Source organism: Ovis canadensis, chromosome 10, assembly GCF_042477335.2.
Source record: "Ovis canadensis isolate MfBH-ARS-UI-01 breed Bighorn chromosome 10, ARS-UI_OviCan_v2, whole genome shotgun sequence".
Lineage (NCBI taxonomy): Eukaryota > Metazoa > Chordata > Mammalia > Artiodactyla > Bovidae > Ovis > Ovis canadensis.
The window spans coordinates 85,941,345-85,965,200 of record NC_091254.1 but is presented as its reverse complement, the minus strand read 5'-3'; the positions used below and the strand labels follow the sequence as shown (position 1 = coordinate 85,965,200).

Below are 23,856 nucleotides of genomic sequence, written 5' to 3'. Positions count from 1 at the left end.
CAAAGAAGACATACAGATGGCTAACAAACACATGAAAAGATGCTCAACATCATTCATTATTAGAGAAATGCAAATCAAAACCACAATGAGTTACCATCTCACACCAGTCAGAATGTCTGCGATCCAAAAATCTGCAAGCAATAAATGCTGGAGAGGGTGTGGAGAAAAGGGAACCCTCCTACACTGTTGGTGGGAATGCAAACTAGTACAGCCACTATGGAGAACAGTGTGGAGATTCCTTAAAAAATTGCAAATATAACTGCCTTATGACCCAGCAATCCCACTGCTGGGCATTCACACTGAGGAAACCAGAATTGAAAGAGACATATGTACCCCAATGTTCATCGCAGCACTATTTATAATAGCCAGGTCACGGAAACAACCTAGATGTCCATCAGCAGATGAATAGATAAGAAAGCTGTGGTACATATACACAATGAAGTATTACTCAGCCATTAAGAAGAATACATTTGAATCAGTTCTAATGAGATGGATGAAACTGGAGCCAATTATACAGAGTGAAGTAAGCCAGAAGGAAAAACACCAGTACAGTATACTAACATATATATGGAATTTAGAAAGATGGCAATGATGACCCTGTATGCAAGACAGCAAAAAAAAAAGACACAGATGTGTATAGAGGACTTTTGGACTCAGAGGAAGAGGGAGAGGGTGGGATGATTTGGGAGAATGGCATTGAAACATGTATACTATCATGTAAGAATCAAATCGCCAGTCTATGTCCGATGCAGGATACAGCATGCTTGGGGCTGGTGCACGGGGATGACCCAGAGAGAAGTTATGGGGAGGGAGGTGGGAGGAGGGTTCATGTTTGGGAATGCATGTACACCCGTGGTGGATTCATGTCAATGTATGGCAAAACCAATACAGTATTGTAAAGTAAAATAAAGTAAAAATTAAAATAAAAAAATAATAATAGTAATAAATTTTTTAAAAAAGGAAAAAAAAATACTAGATCTTATTGAAGTAATCGTTTAAGTTCATTGAGCTGAAAACTTTTCTGTAACAAAATAGGGAGACATGAAGTAATCACACTGGCAGTATCAATTCAGGTTGATGGCATCAACTCCATGGTCTAGGAGTCAGAAGGTTCAGGAATTGAGTCCCAGTTTCTCTGTTGATCAGGTGTGTGGTTTTAACTGTTTGATCCTTACAAGCCTGTTACTTCATCTGTAAAATGGAGATAATAAGACTATCACCCTCATTTGCTTGTTTTGGGGATGAAATGTGGTTGTGATTTTAAAGCACCTGCTTGCTAAGGACATAACAAGCACTCTGTAAGTATTAGAATGGTTTTGAAAATAAATTAGTTTTTGATTATAAGCTCAGTCATTTTCTGGTAAAATTACATCCATAAAATGTGACATGTAAGAAAGAAGGTATTTGAGTATTAACTTCCATTGTTTGAGCTGGAATTTCTGTAGGTGCTCTACACACAGTACATTATATAAATCAACAATAATAATATTCTGTTACCATAATATAAGCAATATTGTGTGCAACATTTGTCTCCATGTTATCTTTAAGGCTTTTGAAAATGTTTAGTGAACACATATTTAAAGGTATCAAATTGATAAATTCTAGTTTAATATTTTTCCACATAGATCACTTACTTGGACATAGGATAGTAAGTTTATTTACACTTACATGTCTAAGTGTAGAGGCCTTCAAGTCTTGAATTACTTAAGTATTGTCTTCATTTCAAACGTACCTTCAGTCACCAACTGGGCAGCATGATGTGAAAGAGCAGAAGGCTCTGAACTGATATGAACTGGTTCAGATTCCAGCTCTTCTGTTTAAAAGCTCACTGCTCTCAGACCAGTGATGTGGTCTGAGTTTCTCAGTTTCTTCATCTGTGAAATGGGGCCAACACTGACTGTGAAGCTTGCTGTGAGGATTAGAGATAATCAGCATCAGGTTCCAGAACAGAGCTTGGTGCACAGATCTTATCCCCCAGGAGCTGTGAGAAGGCGTGTGCACGTGTACAAATGATGGAACAGAATAAGACGGGTCCTTCATGAGAAATGAGAGATGTAAACAGAACCTAGCAGGAAGAAAGATGAGTCCAGGATGGTTCCATGGGAGAGTGTGCTTGTGATGAGCCTGGAAAGATGGGCAGGATGCTGACAGGCCATGAGAGGAGGGGCGATTCCACAAGGAAGAAAAGCTGTGAAGGAAGCAGGGCCACCTGCTGTTTGACTCTGGAGTCCAGCCCTCCTCTGCCAGGGCCTCAAGTCCAGCCCACATTAACCATTTCAGCAGTCTGCTCCGTGGTGCTTCTACTGTAAGTCCCCACCATCGCTGAAGGGCCCTTGATGTGCTTCTGGATGGATGGCATCAAACCAGCATCACCATTTCCTAGTTTGCCTCTACTGTGTATGTCTGCTTTTCAGTGAGAATTGGTTAAATTTGGGGGCTTCCCTGGTGGCTCAGACGGTAAAGAATCTGTCTATAATGCAGGAAGACCTGGGTTCACTCCCTGGGTTGGAAAGATCCCCTGGAGAAGAAAGTGGCAACCCACTCCAGTATTCTTGCCTGGAGAATTCCAGGGACAGAGGAGCCTGGTAGGCTATAGTCCATGGGATCACAGAATTGGACTCGACTGACTAGCACTTACTTACTTACTTAACTTAGAGGTAACAAATATGAATAAGAACACTTTCCTGTCAGCGGAAGGAACTGTAATATATGCCCAACTCAGGCTTTTCCCCTTTGATCTAATCAGAACATGGCAGCTGAGAAAGAAACTTTACTTGCTTTTACTTCAAATCCTCCAAAATGTTTTTCCCCTTGGTGGCTTGTTCATATATAATTTGCAGAGTCAACAACACACTCGAAGTGTTACTACCAGACTCCGAGATAGTTTCTCATGTCCTGGAAAGAGAGGCTGTGAGTGCTTTTTCTAGAATGTGGTTAAGATTGCTGTATTACAATGTGGTGCTTTTTAAAGAAGAAAACCATTTGAACAACATGAAAGCAGAAAAACTAAGCAGAACATTTTGCAAGGACTGTGAACAGTGAAAGAGAGGTCAAATAATTCTCTGTATGTGCATGAGGCTGAGAACTTAACACAAAGCTCATTTGAAATGAAATGAGCTTTCATTGAAAGCTCAATGAAAGCTTTTCATTGAAAGCTCCTACTGTTGGCTTGGTGAGAAAATAGGGATCAGTCACCAACAGCAAGTTACAATCAACTCATGTCCTTTTTTCATTTGTGGAGATGTTCACACACTTCTTTAGATTCTCACAGCATCCTTGAGTCCAGTGACTCTGGTTTCTGCAGCACATTCTATAGAAGAGGAAAATGAAACTTAGGGAGATAAAGGACTTGTTTATCATGGTGGCACCATGTGCTACTTGCTTTCTCCCCAGATTTGCTGCGCTAAAGACAGGAAGTGAGGGCTTCAACTGCAGAAAGGTACTGCTGGGCATCCTAGGTTGATGCCTGAGGGGTTTAGTGATAAAAACTCCAAACTCTGTCTATGGCAGAATGTGCCAATTGACAATTATAGGCAACCTAAGACTTCTAATATAATACCATGCAACTTGAGTCTAAGGCAGAGGAACCAGAGATTAAATTCCCAACATCTGTTGGATCATAGAAAAAGCAAGAGGATTCCAGAAAAGCATCTACTTTTGCTTCATTGATATGATAAAGCCTTTCACTGTGTGGATCACAACAAAGGATGGAAAATTCCTAAAAGAGATGAGAATACCAGACCACCTTACCAGCCACCTATGAAACCTGCATGGAGGTCAAGAAGCAACAGCTAGAACTTGGACGTGGAACAACGGACTGATTCCAAATTGGGAAAGGAGTACATCAAAGCTGTATATTGTCACCCTGCTTATTTAACTTACATGCAGAGTACACCATGTGAAATGCCAGACTGGATGAAGCACAAGCTGGAATAAAGATTGCCGGGAGAAATATCAGTAACCTCAGATATGCAGATGACACCACCCTTATAACAGAAAGTGAAGGGGAACTAAAGAGCCTCTTGATGAAGGTGAAAGAGGAGAGTAATAAAGTTGGCTTAAAACTCAACATTCAAAAAACTAAGATCATGGCATCTGGTTCCACCACTTCATGGCAATAGATGGGGAAACAATGGAAACAGTGACAGACTTTATTTTCTTGGGATCCAACATCACTGCAGATGGTGACTGCAGTCATGAAATTAAAAATGTTTGCTCCTTGGGAGAAAAATTATGACAAACCTAGATAGCATATTAAAAGGCCGAGCCATTACTTTACTAACAAATGTCCATATAGTCAAAGCTATGGTTTTTCTAGTAGTCATGTATGGATGTGAGAGTTGGACCATAAAGAAAGCTGAGTGCAGAAGAACAGATGCTTTTGAACTGTGGTGTTGGAGAAGACATTTGAGAGTCCCTTGGACTGCAAAGAGATCAAACCAGTCAATTGTAAAGGAAATCAACCCTGAATATTAATTGAAAGGACTGATGCTGAAGCTCCAGTTCTTTGACCACCTGATGGGAAGAACCAACTCATTAGGAAAGACCCTGATGCTGAAAAAGATTGAATGCAGGAGGAGAATGGGATGACAAAGGACGAGATGCTTGGATGGCATCCGTGACTCAGTAGGTGGGAGTTTGAACAAGCTCCACGAGATGGTAAAGGACAAGGAAGCCTGGAGTGCTGCGTTCCTTGGGATCACAAAGAGTCAGACACAACTAAACGAGTGATCAACTACTTAAGCCTGATTTCTGTCTTGTCATTTTGGGAATATTTTTTATTCTTTTTTTCCCCCATGGTACTCTGGGGAAAATAGGCTGATTTGTCTATTAACTTCTTAAATGATATTCAAATTCAACTTTTGATTGATTCCCAGATCCTCAAGTTACAACTGTATTTCCTTCTTAGTTTTGAGTTTTTCCTGCTTTCACAGACAAGCATCTGCTTAATCCAGCTGATCTGCTGAGTGTCCTTTGAGCACACCGTTTCTTTCCTTTTATTTTCCTGCTCAGCTTGCTCTTTCTGCTTGCATTCTTGTACAGAGCTTATCTGTCACTTACTTTAAGTATTGCTGTGAAGACTTGGCTCAGGTATTATCCCTTTTCTGAAAGTGGGAAGCTGAGGCAGAGATCAGCAAAATGTCTTTTTAAGAGACACTCATTTCTTGATGATAACAAGTCTTGTGCCTTCACCTCCTAGGCCACCAGCTCTCACACCTGTGTCTCTAGCACAGACCTTCACACCTGCACGTACAAATGCAACATGACCCCACTGGGAGGTCATCTCAGGTTGTCCATGAGCGAAGTTCCCTAAACCTGCATCCACCATCTTCCCCAGCTCAGTAAATGGAGACCCTGTCCTTCCCCTTCCTAACCCCAAACACCACGGTCTCCTCTTCTCTTACAGCCACACCCGTCCTGTCAGCTGGTCTTTCGGACTCTGCCTTCAACCTGTGCCTGGAGTGTGACCCCATCTCTCCATTCACACTGTTCTCACTCTGGTGCTGACCACCATCATCCCTCACCTCTATTATTCTGGAAGCCTCCTCACTTGTATCCACCCTCACCCTTCCCCACTTACTGTCTGTTTTCTGTAAAGCACAGGAGTGATTCCTTAAAACCTCAAACCAGGTCTGTCCTCCTCCTCCTATTACTGGAGTGCCCCCAGGCTCCTCCTGCTCTATCTCCGCCCTCACTCCCCTCACTCTCACTCTGCTCTCCTGCCTCCTTGTCCTGAACCCCTTGGGCATCCTCCCGTGGCTCCTGCACTCGCCCCCGCCCTCTGTGAGGAGCAGCCTCTCCAGGTCTGCCTGAGTGCCGTCCCCCCCCCCCACAACCCAGATCTGCTCACCCCTCTCTGAGCAGAGCCCTCACACCCCAGTGCAGACTCACTTCCCTCCTTCACTCTCCATCCCCCTGAGCCAGCTTCCTTTTCCTTCCTGTCCTCAGTACTTGTGCTCAGGTTAATTTTCCATATTGTCCATCTTCCATTATGGAAAGAAACCCTAGGAGCTTTGTTTCTTCACAGCTGAGTTCACTGTGCCCAAAACAATGCCTGTCATACTGTAGGTCCTCAGTAAATATCTGTTAAAATGGTCAAACGCATACATGCTGTGCAAAACTACAGAATGAAAACAAAAGACACTGAGAGGTTTTGTTTTGTTTTGTTTTGTTTTTAATGTTGAAGGTCACAGTTTAGTTACCCTGACTTATACCCACTGCTCTAGCTTCCCAGGTAGCTTGGTGGGAAAGAATCCACCTGCCAGTGCAGGAGACACAGGAGACAGTGATTCGATCCTGGGTCAGGAAGATCTCCTGGAGGAGGAAACAGCAAACCACTCCAATGTTGTTGTTTGGAGAATCCCATGGACAGAAGAGCCTGACAAGCCCTAGTCCATGGGGTTACAAAGAGTTGAATACGACTTAGCAGCTGAGCATGTATGCACGTTAGTCAAATACTTGTGTGAGGAACTAATGCTAAGAGTGTAAGATGGTAGTAGACCACATTTTATATCTTTCTCTTTTTCCCCTTTTCTATCTGTATAGGATTTACAGCTTTTGGAGGAAGGAGATCTAACTGAGATAGGAGACCGAGGAACCCCGCTGAGTGAAGGACAGAAAGCCCGGGTCAGCCTCGCCAGGTGAGTGGGGTTCAGTTGCCATCTGCCCCTCCTCCTCCGCGGCTCCTAGTGGACGTGAGCATGCAGACCCCGCTCACCGGGTGGGTCTGTGTGAAGCAGGGTCTTGGCCCTTTCCCTGGGCTTGTAGAAGGAACATGATGTTGGACACCATCATGATTTAGAGATGAGACCCAGGGAGTGTGAAGTGTCCTCTCCTGACGTCTCTCTGTGTTTTCTAGAGCCGTGTATCAGGATGCAGACATCTACCTCCTGGACGATCCGCTCAGCGCAGTGGATGCAGGAGTCAGCAGACACTTGTTCGAACAGTGAGTTTGCTCCTGTTTTCTATCGTTTCTTCTTTCCAAGAGCCCTGTAGAGATGAGGGAAGAAAGCTCAGGAAGGTCTTTATGCTCCAGGAGACTCGGCTCCCTCTGCCCTGGTGTCCCTCCCTCCCCTCCCTTCCCTCCCCAGAAGATCCATCATAGAGAAATCTTGCATCCTGATGAGGTCAGGACAGGAAAATACAGCAGGTGCTTCCAGTGTGTGGGGGCCAGTGGGGTCCATGCTTTAGGGAGTGACATAGATGGCAGTTTCCCTCCTGCTACTTGCAGTTGATTACCAGATACTCCAAGTGGATTCAGACCCCAGGAGTAAGAAAGATGATGTAAAGTTTTTAAATCAGAGACTGAGACTCTATAACCTGGTACTTGGCTGCCAGTTTTTTTCCTCCATCATTTGCTTAAGGCACGTTAGAAGCGAAGTTTTCGGTACTGACATAGGGTTTCCATGGAACAACCCTGTTGGCTTATGCTTGTTATTCTGTCACTTTGGAAATAAAGTCTTTATTAAGTCTAGAGTTAATAAAGTCTAGAATTTGAGAATCATGTATTCCACATCTGAGCATGATTTCAATCATTTCATATTATTTCATGGGTGCTTACTAGAATTAATACTTAGACCTACAATCTGGCTTGAGTCTTGACTCTCATTCCTGTTTCTAAAATGTAGAACTTGTCAGTGGCTCCTGGAAGGCTATACAATGACTAAAATAGAACAACTCTGATTCTTTTCTCTGTATAATGTGTCCTAACACACACCGACTGAGGCCTTTTATGAAGTCTAGCCTGGCCTTTTTGAAAGCTTTGTGAACTTGTTTTTTTCCCTAAAACAGCCTTCACATCTGCCTCATGGTCAGGTCACTTGCTGTTGTTCACTTTGTTAAAGTCAATGAGCCTTCCAGCTGCACTTATAAACACCCTGCTGTGTGCCCTGAGATCAATGCTTTACTGCACAAAACCTTAGTTTACAGGGAGGACAGTGAACCAGGAGAGGGGAAGGACCCACACTGGGCAGAATAAGGGAGTCTAGGATGCCCAGCTTTCATTTCTGCCTCTGAGGAACCCGTCTTTACGTGGAGCTTGTTAAGACAATGCCTGGGGGAAAGCTCAGCAGAGTCAGGGTTTAGAGTGTTTTAATACAGGATAGTAAGTGCTGAATGTAAAGTGGAAGTGTCAGCGGGAGGCTTTCACTGAAGTTGGAAAGCTCCCTGTGCCCGGGGCTGGGTGGGAAGTACTGAAGCAAGAGTAGAAAATCGGGTGTGAATGGAGGAGAAAGCAAGGCTGTGAGGAGATTAGCAGGCACGTCCTCGCCTGGAGGAGGTGGAGTGTGCGGCAGAGAGAAGCCCTTTGGGAATTCTGTCAGGTCCTGTGTTAGTTTCTAGGATTGTGTCTGTCCAGGCTGCTCTCACAGGAATCAGAACTGGGTGGCTTAGAAGTAACAGAAGTTTTTCTCATGGTTTTGAAGGCTGGGAAAGTCCAAGTCAGGGTGCTGAAAGATTCAGTCTGGTGAGGGTCTGATTCCTGCAGCCTCATGTGGTGGCAGAGGTGAGGGAGCCATGTGGGTCCCTTTTATCAGGGCACTAATCCCTTTCATGGAGGCTCCACCCTCATGACCTGCTCCCTCCCGATGGCCCCACCTCCTAATACCAACACAGTTGGGATTAGGTCTCAATAGATGACTTTTGAGGAGTAAAACATTCAGTCTATAGCATGTTGTCACAGATGGGGGTGCTCAAAGAATAGAAATTAAATTTGTTACAGTTCTTGAGGCTACAGGTTCAAGGTGTGGGTGGTCTGGTTCCTCCTGAGACCTCTCTCCTTGGCTTCTGACCACATCCCCTCGCTGTGTCCTCACATGGCCGGGGTTTTCTCTAGTTGCAGCGGGCAGGGGCTGCTCTCTAGCTGTGGTGCGTGCACTTCTCATGGCGATGGCTTCTCTCATTGCAGAGCCCGGGCTCTAGGGTATGTGGGCTTAGTAGTTGCTGTTCCTGGGCTCCAGAGCACAGGCTCAGTAGTTGTGGTGCATGGGCTGAGGTGCTTTGCACATATGGGATCTTCCTGGACAGGAAGGGATTCCATGTCTCCTGCACTGGCAGGTGGATTCTTAGCCACTGAGCCACCAGCGAAGCCCCCATTTGTATATTTTTGCTTATATGTCTATTGCCTTAGGAGACTTGGAGAAGGCAATGGTAACCCACTCCAGTACTCTTGCCTGGAAAATCCCATGGACAGAGAAGCCTTGTAGGTTGCAGTGCCTGGGGTCACTATGAGTCAGACATGACTGAGCGACTTCACTTTCACTCATTGGAGAAGGAAATGGCAACCCACTCCAGCTTTCTTGCCTGGTGAATCCCAGGGATGGGGGAATCTGGTGGGCTGCCGTCTATGGGGTTGCACAGAGTTGTATACGACTGAAGTGACTTAGCTGCAGCAGCAGCAGCCTTAGAAGACTGACCTAAGGAAACATTGGTATAATCTATGTCACAGAATGTTTGGCCTGTAATCTCAACTGGTAGTTTTATGGCATCACATCTTTTGATTAAGTATTTAAGCCATTTTGAGTTTATTTTTGTGCATGGTAAGGGGGTGTGTTCTAACTTCATTGATTTACATGCTTGTCTTTCTGTCCTTGTATCTTAGTCTCTTCATCTAAGCTCACCAGTCAGATTAGATTAGATTCAGTATAATTAAGGGTAATGATTACCTCTTTAAAGTCCATGACACCAAATTCTAAGGTACTGATGACTCCGGTGACCACATGTGAATCTGAGGGGACATGATTGATTTATAGCAAGTCCAGAATAGCAAAGTAGAGACTTCAGCAGAGTCAACAAATGTGAGAGGGAGGCCTTGTGAGGAGCTCTGTCTGGGCTCTAGACACTAGGAGCTGGCTAGGAGCTAGGATTCCACATCCACTAAGTGGGTGTTGTTAAACTTTGGTGGATCCTGCCCTCGTATAAGAGTCGGGCATGACTGAGCGACTTCACTTTCACTTTTCACTTTCATGCATTGGAGAAGGACATGGCAACCCACTCCAGTGTTCTTGCCTGGAGAATCAAAGGGACGGAGGAGCCTAGTGGGCTCCCGTCTATGGGGTCACACGGAGTTGGACACGACTGAAGTGACTTAGCAGCAGCCCTTGTATAAAACGTGCTTGTTGTTGGGGTGATAAAAGAGTTGTGGAGATGGATGGTGGTGATGGTTGCACAGCAATGTGAATGTACTTAATGCCACTGAGTTTTATGCTTAAAACAGCAGAAACAGTAAATTTCCTGTTAGGTATATTGTAACATACATACAAACCTGAATAGTAGCACAGAATCCTTGAGAACAAGAGAGAACAGGGCAGATGACACGTGGCATTGTCTCCAGCTCTCTGATCTGACCCCCCTTTCCCAGCCTCTCCCATTCATGACTTGATGAGTTTTCCCTTAGAGAAGTGCCTTGTGTCTTGCCATGAGTTCAGTGACTGGAGCTCGTGCTGTGACAGAGATTCCCCACCCCCACCCTCCTGGCATCATGAGTAGTTCAGCCTCCTTGTTCCCAGCCCCACTCTGAGTTCACTAATGTGTGTTACCCTATCTTGTGAGCATCTGCACAAGTTCCCCATTACGGCAGGAGCAGATTCTGCTGGTCACTGCATCCGTGTCACAGGGAAGGGATAGCAAGGCATTTTGGTGCCAAGTACAGGGTGCTGATCGAAGAAGTTCTCCTGAGTTCTTTTTCAAACACTGGAGATATTTATAAAATCCTCTCAAATATTTTGAGTGTTCCGCTTTGGATATATACTTGATAGAAGCAAGCTTAAGACTGTTGTTTGTAATCAGAAGCACATTCTCTAGGGAAAGTTAAGGCAGAGAGTGTGAAAGCAATTTAGGAAACCACTCAGCAGCAACTGGGGAGTGTTCTCAAGTTAGAGAATCAGATGGAACAATATGCTGTGAGATATGGTGGTCGTGTGGAAGCTTGGCCATGGGGAGGGTTTTGTATTAAAACTGAATGAGTCACACTTCTACTTGTTGTTAAGAGTTTCCTTTAGTCATGAATGTATATCCATGGTCATTGAGGTTCATGACATTTACAGCTTTATGCTGTGAACATAGTGGATTCTATCAGCTGCAGAAGTGAGGCACCTTATGTGAACCGATGCAGTCTCCCCTGTGTCCAGCCACGGATCCCATCCTGGTTCAGCCCCACATCACCAGACCCCTGCCTCCTGCGTCATCAGATCTTGGGATCTGTCCTGATCAGACTCCCACGCCCCTGTCTACACAGCTCACCCTCCTGCTCCAGTCCTTTACGGACACCCTGCCCCCACCCCCACGCCCGATTCAGGAAGCAGCTCCAGGTCCTCAAACAGGCTTCTTTGACATCTTCCCCCATCAGCCTTTCCAGTTTGTCCCCACACCTACTCAGTATCCAGCTGTGCTGGCTCTGTGGGGTCCTTTCTCACCCCGTCTGTCTGTACATACTGGTCCCTCTGTCCCAGAGCCAGGGAGCAGTGCTTCAGGACACAGAAGGAAGGTGGAAGACGGGACCTGACATTCCCACCTACTCCTCCAGGGGGCGCCCGTGCCCTCTGTCGTCCCCCCGCCCTCAATGGGCGCACTGAGTCCCCCTGCCACCATTGTAGCTTAGTTGGGAAACAATCTACCTGCAATGTAGGAGACCTGGGTGCAATTCCTGGGCCGGGAAGATCCCCTGGAGAAGGAAATGGCAACCCACTCCAGTATTCTTGCCTGGAAAACCCCATGGACAGAGGAGCCTGACGGGCTACAGTCCATGGAGTTGCAAGAGTCAGACACAACTTAGCCACTAAATCACCACCATCACCTGCCACCCATAAACTATGAATGCAAGAAGGTGCCTCTGTCCAGTGTGTTCTGTCCCAGGAACGCTGCACCTGCTGTGCCTCCTTCCAGGATGTTTCCCCAGTTAGTCTCAGGGCTCCCATGTCTCCACATCCAAGACAGCAGCTGCCCTTATTTTTCCTTGAGAGCACAGGTCACAGCCAAATAGCGTATTTTCTATACTTGTTCAGTGTGTCCTCTACACGGTGCAGAGTATTGTCTTTTATCTTGACGTGTGGGTGGATCCTTAGCACTTGGGACAGTGCCTGGCTCCTCAGCAAACCTCTGCTGATTGAATGAATGGAGGTGGGGACTTTGTTTCACTTGTATCGCCTCCAGCATGGGATGTGTTCCCTCTTGATGAAGCCCTTATATAGGATTATATGTGGGATTATAGGATTAACACAGCCTTTATATTGGAATAACTGTTATACAACTTGTTGCTGACTCAGTCATTTCTATGGCATGACTTGGAAATCTTTAAACACTTGGAAAATAGTGTATTTTTCTAGTGATTTGGATAAAAGCATCATTTAGGAAAAATTCAAAGCCATTAACTGATCTCTTCATTGTAATTATTTGTATTACCTCATCTGTGATGGGATGTTAGGAAGAAAACATCTTAAAACTTTTGGGTTGGTTCACCTTGGGCACAATACCCCATCAGATTTGATTAACATTTAGGGATTTTTGGCAGGTAATTATGAATTAAGGAGAAACAATTCTGATTTAATTCCAAGTTTTTAGTTCTAAGTTTGAAAATGTGTTAGTCAAGAAACTTTGGTATGAAAGCTGAGCTAACACATGTCAAAACGTAAAAATGAATCCTTTTGGACTTAGCAAAGGGATGGTGTATGTGTTTACATCCCAGGGTCTTGTTTCTGATCACAGACTCAATGTCCAGAATGTCCCCTTAAGAGTTTTCTGACCTGTGTCCAAAGCACACGACTGCTCTTGGTTAGGGAGGAGTGGAAAAGAAAGCTGACATTTGCTGAGTAGATTGGTGGTTTGATTTCTCAGAACACATGGATGAGTTGTCATTGATGTTCTAAGACGTAGAAACTGAGGTTTAGTCACTTGTCTGATGTCGTAAGGCTCCTGAGAGGGACTGAGCTGCAGTCTGCTGCCTCCAGACTCTCCATCTGACTCATTCACAGGCTGAGCTCTGGCTCAGGTTCCTTAGATTTGCTCTGCAAGGGCCTTGGGCTCCCAGAGTACCTGCCTGGAGTCCTGCTTGTGGTCACCGGGGCCCCAGGCTCACCCACTTTCTTCCCTGGAGGAGTTGTGGACCCTGCGGGATGACACTGGGGCTGAGTCCCTAGGGGTCTACATTTGAAATGTAGGTTTTTTTTTTTGTTTTTTTTTTTACTGTGAAAACAATTTAAGGTTGAATAGTGAGGGGTGTTGGAGAAGGCAATGACAACCCACTCCAGTACCCTTGCCTGGAGAATCCCATGGACGGAGCAGCCTGATACACTGTGGTCCATGGAGTCGCTAAGAGTCACACACGACTGAGCAACTACTTTCCCTTTGCACTTCCATGCATTGGAGAAGGAAATGGCAATCCACTCCAGTGTTCTTGCCTGGAGAATCCCAGGAACGAGGAGCCTGGTGGGCTGCCATCTATGGGGTCACACAGAGTCGAACACGACTGAAGCAACTTAGCATCAGCAGCAGTGAGGGGTGTCTTGTCTAAGAGAACTGGTGGGTGCTCTGAGCCATTGGGTGATTTCCACTGTGATTTGGGCCATTTGGATTCTGTTCTTTTACTTTCATATTTGGAAAGTGTTCACTCCAAATGAGAAAAGACTTGCTTCCTGGATGGAACTAGGAATGTTGTAGTGACTGATAGAGGCCACTCTGGCATTCATTTTCTATCTAATATTCTTTGGGAACAAATGTCTAGCAAATGCACTCTGGCAAAGGTTACCAAGAATCTATTAATTTTTTTTTGTTTTGAATATTTGCATCATTAATTATAAATAATCACCTAGAAAGCTGTCTAAGAATGTACACATTTTTAAATGACATGGATCCCTCTTCCTCCATTCCCGAATAGTGATAAAATAGTGTTTCAGTTTAGTCAAGTTTTGAGATATCAGTATAACTCAGTTGTTTTCCTTTATGAAACATGTAAATAATTGTTAAACTGAGTTTTAGAGAAAAAAACTTAGCTGTTTTTTCCTCCTTCACTAGACTGGTTTTAAGAATTTTTTATAGCAGTAGATTCAAATTTGCTGCAGATAAATTTAAGAACATAGTTGGATTAATTGATTTATGTTTATTTAATTTTTATTATTGATTTGGTATTTAAACTAAAGATCTTTCACTGCTGTGTGGTCTTTGTCTCACTGTTTTAAAAATATATGTTTTCAGTTTGAGGCATTCCATTAATGTGCTTTTGCATTCTATGCCTTTTACATTTGTAGGTGTATTTATCAGGCCTTGCAGGAGAAGATCACAATCTTAGTCACTCATCAGCTGCAGCACCTAAAAGATGCAAGTCAGATTCTGATATTGAAAGATGTAAGTACTTTCTAGAAATCCATGGAATTGCAAGCACTCAGGTGTGTTGAAGGGCAGACCTCCCTGCAGGTCACTCTCTTTGGGTTCATGGTAAACACCCTCTTCTCCTTCAGTTTTTTGCCTCCTTCTTCTCAGAGCTGATGTTCATGCCTTGGAAGATGAACCTAAAGCCCTATAGAAATGTCACTATTACACTCTAAGCCACATAGACCCTAAAGTGTATAAAAGTGCAACCACAGGGCTATTGAATCATCACTATTCTAATGAAATTTGTTAAGGGTAATGTTGCAGTTTTATTTAGAACTTTTCACTTTCCTCTTCCATGACTTAAGTCAAAGTGTATCACTTAGACATTAGACATTCTAAGATCTGTTGGTATCCAGGTGATTGTATACATAGTTTGCCAAAAGAGCATCTTCCATTAACTCCAGAAGCGAGGTTGGGTAGCCAACCACCCGGATCAGAGACGTCCTCTCTGCTGGTGTCTGCAGTTGCTGGTCTCCCTGCCCAGGTCTCTATGTGCCTGATACGTGTGGGAGTCTGTGCAGCAGGAGGACAAGGCCCTGCCCTCATGGGGCTCCTGTTCTTATGGGGAGGATGTGACAGAGAGAGGTGGGCTGACATCCTGGCTGCCTCCCTGAGGAGCTGCTGCCTCACGGGGCCTGAGTGACATGAAGGTAGTGGCCACACAGTCACCAGGGGGAGGGGGTCTGAGGCAGGGGGTCCTAAGGAAGGAGCCGACTTGTCAGGCTGGAGGAAGACCAGCGTGTCTGAGGAGAGTGAGCAGGGGGACGGGAGGGAGCTGGTCTCCGAGCAGTGGGCAGTGGGCAGTTGTGGGATGGAAGCCATCAGACGGTCCAGAGCAGAGGAGGGATGTGGTCTGATGTGGGAGTTAAGAGATTCCTCTGATGGTCACTGGAGGGGTGACAGAAGAAGCAGTTAGGAGTCTTGGTAAAGCTGAGAGACAGAAGTGTGGCTCAGGCCAGAGACTCACTTTCTAGAGCTGCCGTATCACAGCACCGCAAGCTGGGTGACAGGAGGAGTTTATCGTCTCCCTGTTCTGGAGGCTTCACATCCCAAATCCAGGTGCTGGCAGGGCCGTGCTCTCCTGGAGGCTCCAGGGGAGAGTCCTTCCCTCCAGCCTCTGGTGCTCACGGGCCTTCCTTGGGTTCCTTGGCTTCCAGCTGCAGTGCTGTGGTCTCTGGCTCTGATGTCACATGACCGCTGTCCCCAGGTCAGTCTGTGTCTCCTATTCTCATAGTGACATCGGTCTTACTGGCTTTAGGGACACCCTGCTCCAGTGTGACCTCATCTTAACTCGGTTACATCTGCAAAGACCCTGCTTCCAAATAAGGTGTCATGTTTGAGCACATCTTTCTGAGGAGGCGGCACCATCCAGTCCACACCTCCTGGCATGGCTGGGGGTGGGTGGAGAGTAGTGAGAAGGGTTCAGACCTGGTGGTCGTTCGATGCTTCACTCCTTGGCTTGTTTGCCCCTGGGTCTCATCACCTCTGTCGTTAACCCCTGACTGCTCCACAGGCCCTTGGTCAGATCCCTGACTTCTGAAAAGAATCTCTGCTCCGGGAAAGATTATTAAGATGCAGAACCCCTGCCTCTCTGGAAGCGGTTCCATGCGTCAGCCCTTCTCCACTCTCTAGGAATGGGGGGAGGCTAAGGTTTCTCAAGCTTGAGAGCAGTTGATTTCTTGTGCAGAGGGGGTGATTCTAGTGTGTAAACTCCAGGTTCATAGTGTTATGAGCACAGGATCAGTGGGCAGGAGTATAACCTATTTTGCCTATTTCTAGATGTTTTGGGGTCCCCTTATTGCTTTCTTTGAGGACACTACCCCCAGTTTTAGTACTAACAAAACAACTATTTGGCCACGGGTGAGCACCCCTGCCTGAGATGGGGACCAGCCTCACTGTCGAGTCCCTCTCTTCAGAGCAGATGGCTGTCCCTTCATCCCCCAGAATTGTCAGGGCTTGACTGCTGAGTGAAATTGCTGTCTTTGTACCACCAGTCATTCATCGTGCATGTTACAGATTTGATGTGTTGAGTGGTGATTTCATTAAAGAGGTGTGTGAATTTTGCCTCCTGAGTGGAGCAAGACACAATATATCCTGCATAATTTTCTAGTTCTGCAGTATCTGACAGTACCCAAAGGCTTCCCTGTGTTTCTCCCAGTGGGCCCCTCAGGGGAGAGGGTGAAGGGGTGGTCCCAGTGAGGGTCCTGGCCAGCTCCCTCCACCTGAGCTGCCTTAACCACAGCTGCTCTCAATTGATGAGTTTTGCATCCTGACATATTTTTTTCCCTGATGTTTGATTTGCTGCTGAGTGATACAGCTGAGTCTGGTTTCATAGCGCCAGTAACTAGTGAAACATCTGCACGTTATTTTATGTGACTTTGTAAGGGAGGGAAACTGTGCAAGGATGTGTCACATGTGTTCAAAGAAAATGATTTGATTGGCTGTGGCTTAAGCAGTTGCCTGATTTGGGGAAGCCTGGTTGGCTGCTTGTGGTTGGTCGTTCCTAAGTTATTTATTGGATCTGAGTGCACTGATTCTGACTTAGGTTTTGGTTTGTAGGCACAGACTGCCAAGGCTTTAGAGCCACCCCAGCCCCATGGCCTCCTTGTTTAATTACCTTATCAGGTGGAATATTGAATTTTCAGTTGGGAACTTGCTGTGTGTGGTGGCAGGTGTAGACCATGGAGAGGCCTCTCGTGGGTTTTCTGTCCGGGGCTGGCTCCTGTTATCCAGGCCGGGCACGTGACAGTGTGATGGTGACAGTGGGCAGTGAAGATTCATGAGAGGCTCTCACCCACGTGCAGATGTGCTGGGCCCCGCCTCCGGGCTAAGTTTAAATTTCTTTCCTGGAATTCTCATATGAGGCTTCTCTTAACTCCCATGTTGTCTAAAATAAAACTGTGCTGATCCTGCCACCAACCTCTGTACTTCTTCCTTCCCTAAGTGCCAAGGGTAGTCATGTCAATGGCCTCCATTTTTAACATAAGAGCACACGTTTCTTTCATATCCCTCAGCACCTGACCCAGGGACAGGGTTTGGCAGAGAACATAATGCTCAGTTCTGTCCTGAGCTGACTGAACTAGATTTCTCCACAAGAATTCTAGACCTAGGGATCACTGTTTTTCATAAATCATAATTTAAGTCCAGAAAATTTTTCTTGATTAGTATTTAGGTTGGTTTAATATTATCAAATATAAATTAATTCCTCTCAACTTTTTTATTTTAGGGCAAAATGGTGGAAAGAGGAACTTACTCTGAGTTCCAGAAATCTGGGATAAATGTTTTTTCCCTTTTTGAAAAGGGGAATGAGCTGTCTGAACCATCTCCAGGTCCAGCAGCTCCCACTGCGATCTCTGAGTCTTTGGTTCAGTCTTTCCAGTCTCCCAGCCCCTCGTTGAAAGATGCGGCTCCAGAGGACCAAGAAGTGAGTTTCTCACCCTGCAGTGTGCCCGGGTCTGTCTGCTCTTGGTGGTCTCAGGGACCTTCAGTCTGCTCTGCTCATGACATCTTCATTTGTCCCAAAGTAGACCCTAAGTTCCCAAAGTCTTGTTCCATGGAATTGGTAGAAGAGCATGAAGGGAGCAAGCCTGCTTGGTGCTCCCCTTTGAGTATAGGATGGAGAATCTTATGGAGATCAGTAGTGGCTCACTGCAATGAATTTCTGAGTGAATGTGGCTCACACTAATTGACTCTTCAGTTTACCATATTTACATCCTACTCAGGCTGGTGGCCCCTGGCTTCCCTTATGCATCCCAAGGCTTAATGTGAAGACCCCCTTAGACTGAGTCCTGCTGTTGCCACGTTAAATCAGCTACTTTTCCTGTATGTTGGAATGTTCTGGCACTGCAGGTAACTGATGATATTATTTTGCCTTGGTGTCAGATGGTTTGTGATAGGCAGAGGTAACATGTGCAAAGAACCTGACACATGGTAGACACTTCGGTGTTAATTCCCGTGCTCCTTTCTTACCCTTCAAGACCGAGAACCACATCTTATCGACCTTGAATCCCAGGGGCCAGGATGTACTAGAGTCGAGGATATACTAGGCTTCTGTGACTCCATAATGCATTCCAAGTCCTCCAGACAGAAATGCAGTAGATCTCCCTTAAAAACATACACAGATATTCCTTGATATCCAAACCGAGGAGCCTGGAATGATTCTGATAAGTATTCAGATTAGCTATTTACTTTCTAAACTCAGGAATTACTCTGAAATTTAGAAACCAAATAGATTCAGATAATATGCTTGCAATGTGCTATGTAAACTTCTATTTATTCTAACTCTCTGTGAACTCAGTTTACTGTATTTGGCTAGTGTTTTGAGTCCCAAGAATGTTTTATGTTTCTATCATTGAATGATGTAGTCATCTAGAGGGATACATTAGCTCCATATCATTTTGTGTGTTATTTTAGAGGAAGTTTCTGCATTTATACATTATCGATTTTGTTTTGTGTGTGTTGAGAGTCATTTTGTATTTTAAGTAAAGCTCCCCAACAGTGAATAACCTCATGTGAATGCGTTTGATTATTTCTCATAGATTCTTATGAGTGGGATGGCTGGGTCCAGGGGTAAACACATATGTGGTTTGGCCAGATATTCCCACACCCTTCTCCATAGGAGGTGGACCATCCTGTGCTCCTGCCAGTGTATGAGATGTGTCTGTTTCCCACAGCTTTGCAGTGGAGGGCAGTGTTGAACTCTTGAAATTTGGGGTTCAGTTTTTAAAATTTCATCTCTCACTGACATTTTTCCCTTTTAGACTGAGAAGATACAGGTTGTTCTACCTCTAGAGGACCATTTGAAAGGAAAAGTTGATTTTAAGACCTATAAGAATTACTTCACAGCTGGTGCTGACTGGCCTGTCATCATCTTCCTTATTCTAGTAAACATCATAGCTCAGGTACGTAAGGGTGTTTATTTTGATTTGTGCACGCAGCTATTTATATTTTATAATTCTTTTTAAATATTTGCATTAAGAGATTTATCTCAAAGACTTGGCTCATGCAATTGTCGGCCTAGCTTGGTGAATGTGAAATCAGAAAGGCAGGCCTGCAGGCTGGAACCTCAGACAGGAGCAGACCCTGCTGTCTTGAGACAGAATTTCTTCCTCTTCTAGGAAGTCTCAGGTTTTGCTCTAAGGGCCTTTGACTGACTGGATGAGGCAACCATAGTGTTAAGAATGATCCCCTCTACTTAAGTTCTGATGATGGATGTGAACCACATCCACAAAATACCTTCACAGCAACATCCAGATGAGTATTTAGTTGAATCACTGGAGACTGGCCCAGCCAAGCTGACACCCAGAACTGACCATCACTGTACCTGTCAAGCTTTTTGCTTTGAAAAATCCCAACATTTGTTCTGTTATTACTGACTTTGGAGTCCACTTGGATTTTCATTGAAGTACATTATATTTGGGGAGCAAAGTCTTCTAGGGAAAAAGGGATTTCTTTTAAAGATATTAACATGTAAGATGCCCTCCCCTGACCTGTGGTCATCTGGGGTGTGGGGCTTGGTGCAGACCTGAACCTGAAGGACCGTCTCCATATTCTGGAGCCTTTCCATCCCCAGCCTGGTGAATGGGGTGTGAGGCTCAGTGATGTCAGTGTGTGAGTGACTGTTGTTTCCTGCTCCAGGTTGCCTATGTCCTGCAGGATTGGTGGCTTGCATACTGGTGAGTGATTCCTGGTCTGACCGAAAGTGCTGTAACGTCTACACGAAGCCTCACTTTCCCACAGAGTCAGGGGGACTGACCCTCACGTAGTTTCCCTGAAGAAAAATGAAAGTTCCTACAGGTGGTGTGTGATCCCCCTGTGGTCTCTTCCCCATGTCCCCCCCATAGCAACTTCTTCACAGACAATTTTTTTTCTTTTTTTCAACTTTTTTTTTCTTCTTTGTAAAAATATAAATTTATTAATTTTAATTGGAGGTTAATTACTTTACAATATTGTATTGGTTTTGCCATACATCAACATGAATCCACCACAGGTATACACGTGTTCCCCATCCTGAACCCCCCTCCCTCCTCCCTCCTGCCTCCCTGTACCAGCCCTCTGGGTTGTCCCAGTGTACCAGCCCCAAGCATCCAGCATCATGCATCGAACCTGGACTGGCAATTCGTTTCATATATGATATTATACATGTTTCAATGCCATTCTCCCAAATCATCCCACCCTCGCCCTCTCCCACAGAGTCCAAAGTAATCCAGAAAGAAGAGCACCAATACAGTATACTAACACATATATATGGAATTTAGAAAGAAGGTAACAATAACCCTGTATGCGAGACAGCAAAAGAGACACAGATGTACAGAACAGTCTTTTGAACTTTTAACATTGTATTGGGAAATGGCCAATCAACAATGGTGTTATACTTTCCTTTGAATAGTGAACGGATGCAGCCATACATATACATGTATCCATTCTCCCCCAAACTTCCCTCCCATCTGCCACATAACATTCAGCAGAGTTCCATGTGTTGTACAGTACGTCCTTGTTGGTTCAGTTCAGTTCAGTCGCTCAGTTGTGTCTGACTCTTTGCGACACCATGAATCGCAGCACGCCAGGCCTCCCTGTCCATCACCAACTCCCGGAGTTCACTCAGACTCACAGCCATTGAGGCAGTGATGCCATCCAGCCATCTCACCCTCTGTCGTCCTCTTCTCCTGTTTTAAATCTAGCAGTTTGTGCACGAACACCCAAACTCTCTAACTATCCTTCCCCTTGCCAACTGTAAGTTCAATTTCTAAGTCTGTCTCCACAGATAATTTTGAAAACTGAAAGTTGTGATTCAGATTTTTAAAAGGGAGACACAGACAAGGCCTTGTGAGCTGGGAAACACTTTCCAGCATAATATACATTTCTTGAATTGAGGTAATTTTTTTGCAATATCTGTGTAAATTCTATGTATATCTATAGTGTAATATTTTTAATTTTCTGTCCCATAGGGCGAATGTACAAAGTGACCTGTATTTGGGGGGATATTTAAAAGAAGATGAAGATGTAGTATTTATTCTGAACTGGTGCTTAGGAGTTTATTCAGGTAAAGTTGAGTCATCTGCCCTAGAATACCAAAGTTTAAGGTGCTTACAATGAGTCTGCGAGAGCAAGAGGGCTTCCAGAATAATTCAGTAATGTCCTAACAGACTGAGTGTCTGAATTGCATTTACTCTGTGAATTAATTAGAATAATTATTTTAAAGATCTACTAGGAGAAAAAAGGTTGAATGAAGACTCTTAACTTGCTCCATACTGGATTTTGGTAGTTAAATCAGGATTGCATATTGAGAAAATCAGCCACTGGAAATATGTAGCTACTGTGTATTCTAATAGGTGCTTTAGCTAAATCTTATATCATTATATGGATGGGCAAGGGGAATAGAAATGAATCCCCACCCTGTGGTTCAGGTTGTTCCAATTCTGTCTGAATAAACCCTGGCTTTTATTGATCTTGGATGAAATCCTCTAGCAGCCTGGACCCCAGATAAAAGCATTATTCCCTCCAAGGTATACCAAGCTCCCCTTTCCACAGTGCTCATCTCCTGGGCTTCACTAATAACTTGAGAAGCTACGCAGGGAAAGTCCAGTGTCTGGAATTAGGATTCCTTCTCTTTCTTACCCTGAGATCACAGTGCTACCTCCTCCCCAACTGTGTGATTAATTCAAAATTTGGCTTGCCAGACTAATATTATCATGACTGTCTCTATTCACAAGAGTATGTAGGAGATATATATATATATATATATATATATATATATATATATATATATAGCATAGCATAGCATTACATACTATTTAGAGGATGTCTTTAACAAAAATTTTAAATGCTTTCTTTATCCATTTATCGGTTGATGTACATTTAGGTTGCTTCCATGTCCTAGCTTTTGTAAACAGTGTTGCTATGAACACTGGGGTGCATGTGTTTTTTTGAACTATGGTTTTCTCAGGGTATATGCCCAGTAGAGGGATTTCTGGGTCATATGGTAGTTCTATTTTCAATTTTTTAAGGAACCTCCATACTGTTCTCCATAGTGACTGTAGCAATTTACATTACTACTAACAGTACAAGAAGGTTCTCTTCTTCTATACCTTCTCTAGCATTTATTGTTTTTATATTTTTTGATGATGGCAATTCTGACTGGTGTGAGGTAATACTTTATTATAGTTTTGATCTGCATTTCTCAAATAATGATATTGAGCATCTTTTCATGTGCCTCTTGACCATCTGTATGTCTTCTTTGGAGAAAGGTCTATATAGGTCTTCTGCCCATTTTTTGATTGGGTTGTTTTTTTTTTTTTTAATATTAAGCTGCATGAGCTGTTTGTATATTGTGGAGATTAATCCCTGGTCAGTTACTTATTTTGTAATTATTTTCTCCCATTCTCAGGGCTGTCTTTTCATCTCATTTATGGTATATATATATACCACACACACACACACACACACACTGGACCAAGGGAGGGGGATTCCCCAGGTAGCTCAAATGGTAAATAATTTGCCTGCAATGCTGAAGACCTGAGTCTCATCCCTGGGTCAGGAAGAACCCCTGGATAAGGGAATGGCAGTCCACTCTAGTATTCATGCTCGGAGAATCCCATAGACAGAGGAGCCTGGTGGGCTACAGTCCATGGGGTTGCAAAGAATTGGACATGACTGAGTGACTAACACATGTACACTGGAATATTACTTATCCATAGAAAGGAATGAGATTGGGTCATTTGTCGAAAGGTGGATGGACCTAGAGTGTGTCATACAAAGTAAAGTAAGTCAGAAAGAGAAAAACAGAAAAAATACTTATATTAATGCATATATATATATATATGGAATCCAGCCTCTTCATGGATAACTGCCTTATCATGGTGAAGGGGCTTGCATAACTCAATGAAGCTATGAGTTATGCCATGTAGGGTCACCTAAGACAGACGGGCCATAGTGGAGAGTTCTGACAAAATGTAATCCACTGGAGGAGAGAATGGCAAACCACTCCAGTGTACTAGCCATGAGAAACTCATGAACTGCATAAAAAGGCAAAAAGATATGACACCAAAAATTACCCCCCCGGGTCAGAAGGTGTCCAATATGCAGAAGACAACTACTAATAGCTCCAGACAGAATGAAGTGGCTGGGCCACAGTGGAAACATGTTCAGTTGTGGATGTGTCTGGTGGGGAAAGTAGAATCAGATGCTGGGAAGAACAGTATTGCATAGGACCCTGGAATGTTAGGTCCATGAATCAAGGTAAATTGGACATGGTCAAGCAGGAGATGGTAAGAGTAAACATAGACATCTTAAGAATCAGTGAACTAAAATGGACAGAATGGGTGAATTTAATAAAGATGACCATTGTATCTACTACTGTGGGCAAGAATTGCTTAGAAGAAATGGAATAGCCCTCATAATCAGCAAGAGTCCAAAATGCAGTTCTTGGGTGCAACCTTAAAAGTGACACAATGATCTTGGTTCATTTCCAAGGCAAACCATTCAGCATCTCAGTAA

General features: G+C 44.3%; 1 protein-coding gene across 2 annotated transcripts in view; it reads left to right on the top strand.

Annotated features, from left to right (window-relative positions):
• The window catches only part of LOC138446665 (ATP-binding cassette sub-family C member 4-like), a 171,159-nt gene that overhangs the window by 56,128 nt on the left and 91,175 nt on the right, over positions 1–23,856 (top strand). For both annotated transcript variants that reach the window (XM_069601885.1, XM_069601884.1), the window contains 7 exons: positions 6,547–6,641; positions 6,860–6,946; positions 14,238–14,334; positions 17,588–17,785; positions 19,122–19,262; positions 19,999–20,036; positions 21,309–21,403. In XM_069601885.1, the coding sequence (XP_069457986.1) occupies positions 6,547–6,641; positions 6,860–6,946; positions 14,238–14,334; positions 17,588–17,785; positions 19,122–19,262; positions 19,999–20,036; positions 21,309–21,403 (751 nt within the window). The remainder of the gene's footprint in view (positions 1–6,546; positions 6,642–6,859; positions 6,947–14,237; positions 14,335–17,587; positions 17,786–19,121; positions 19,263–19,998; positions 20,037–21,308; positions 21,404–23,856) is intronic.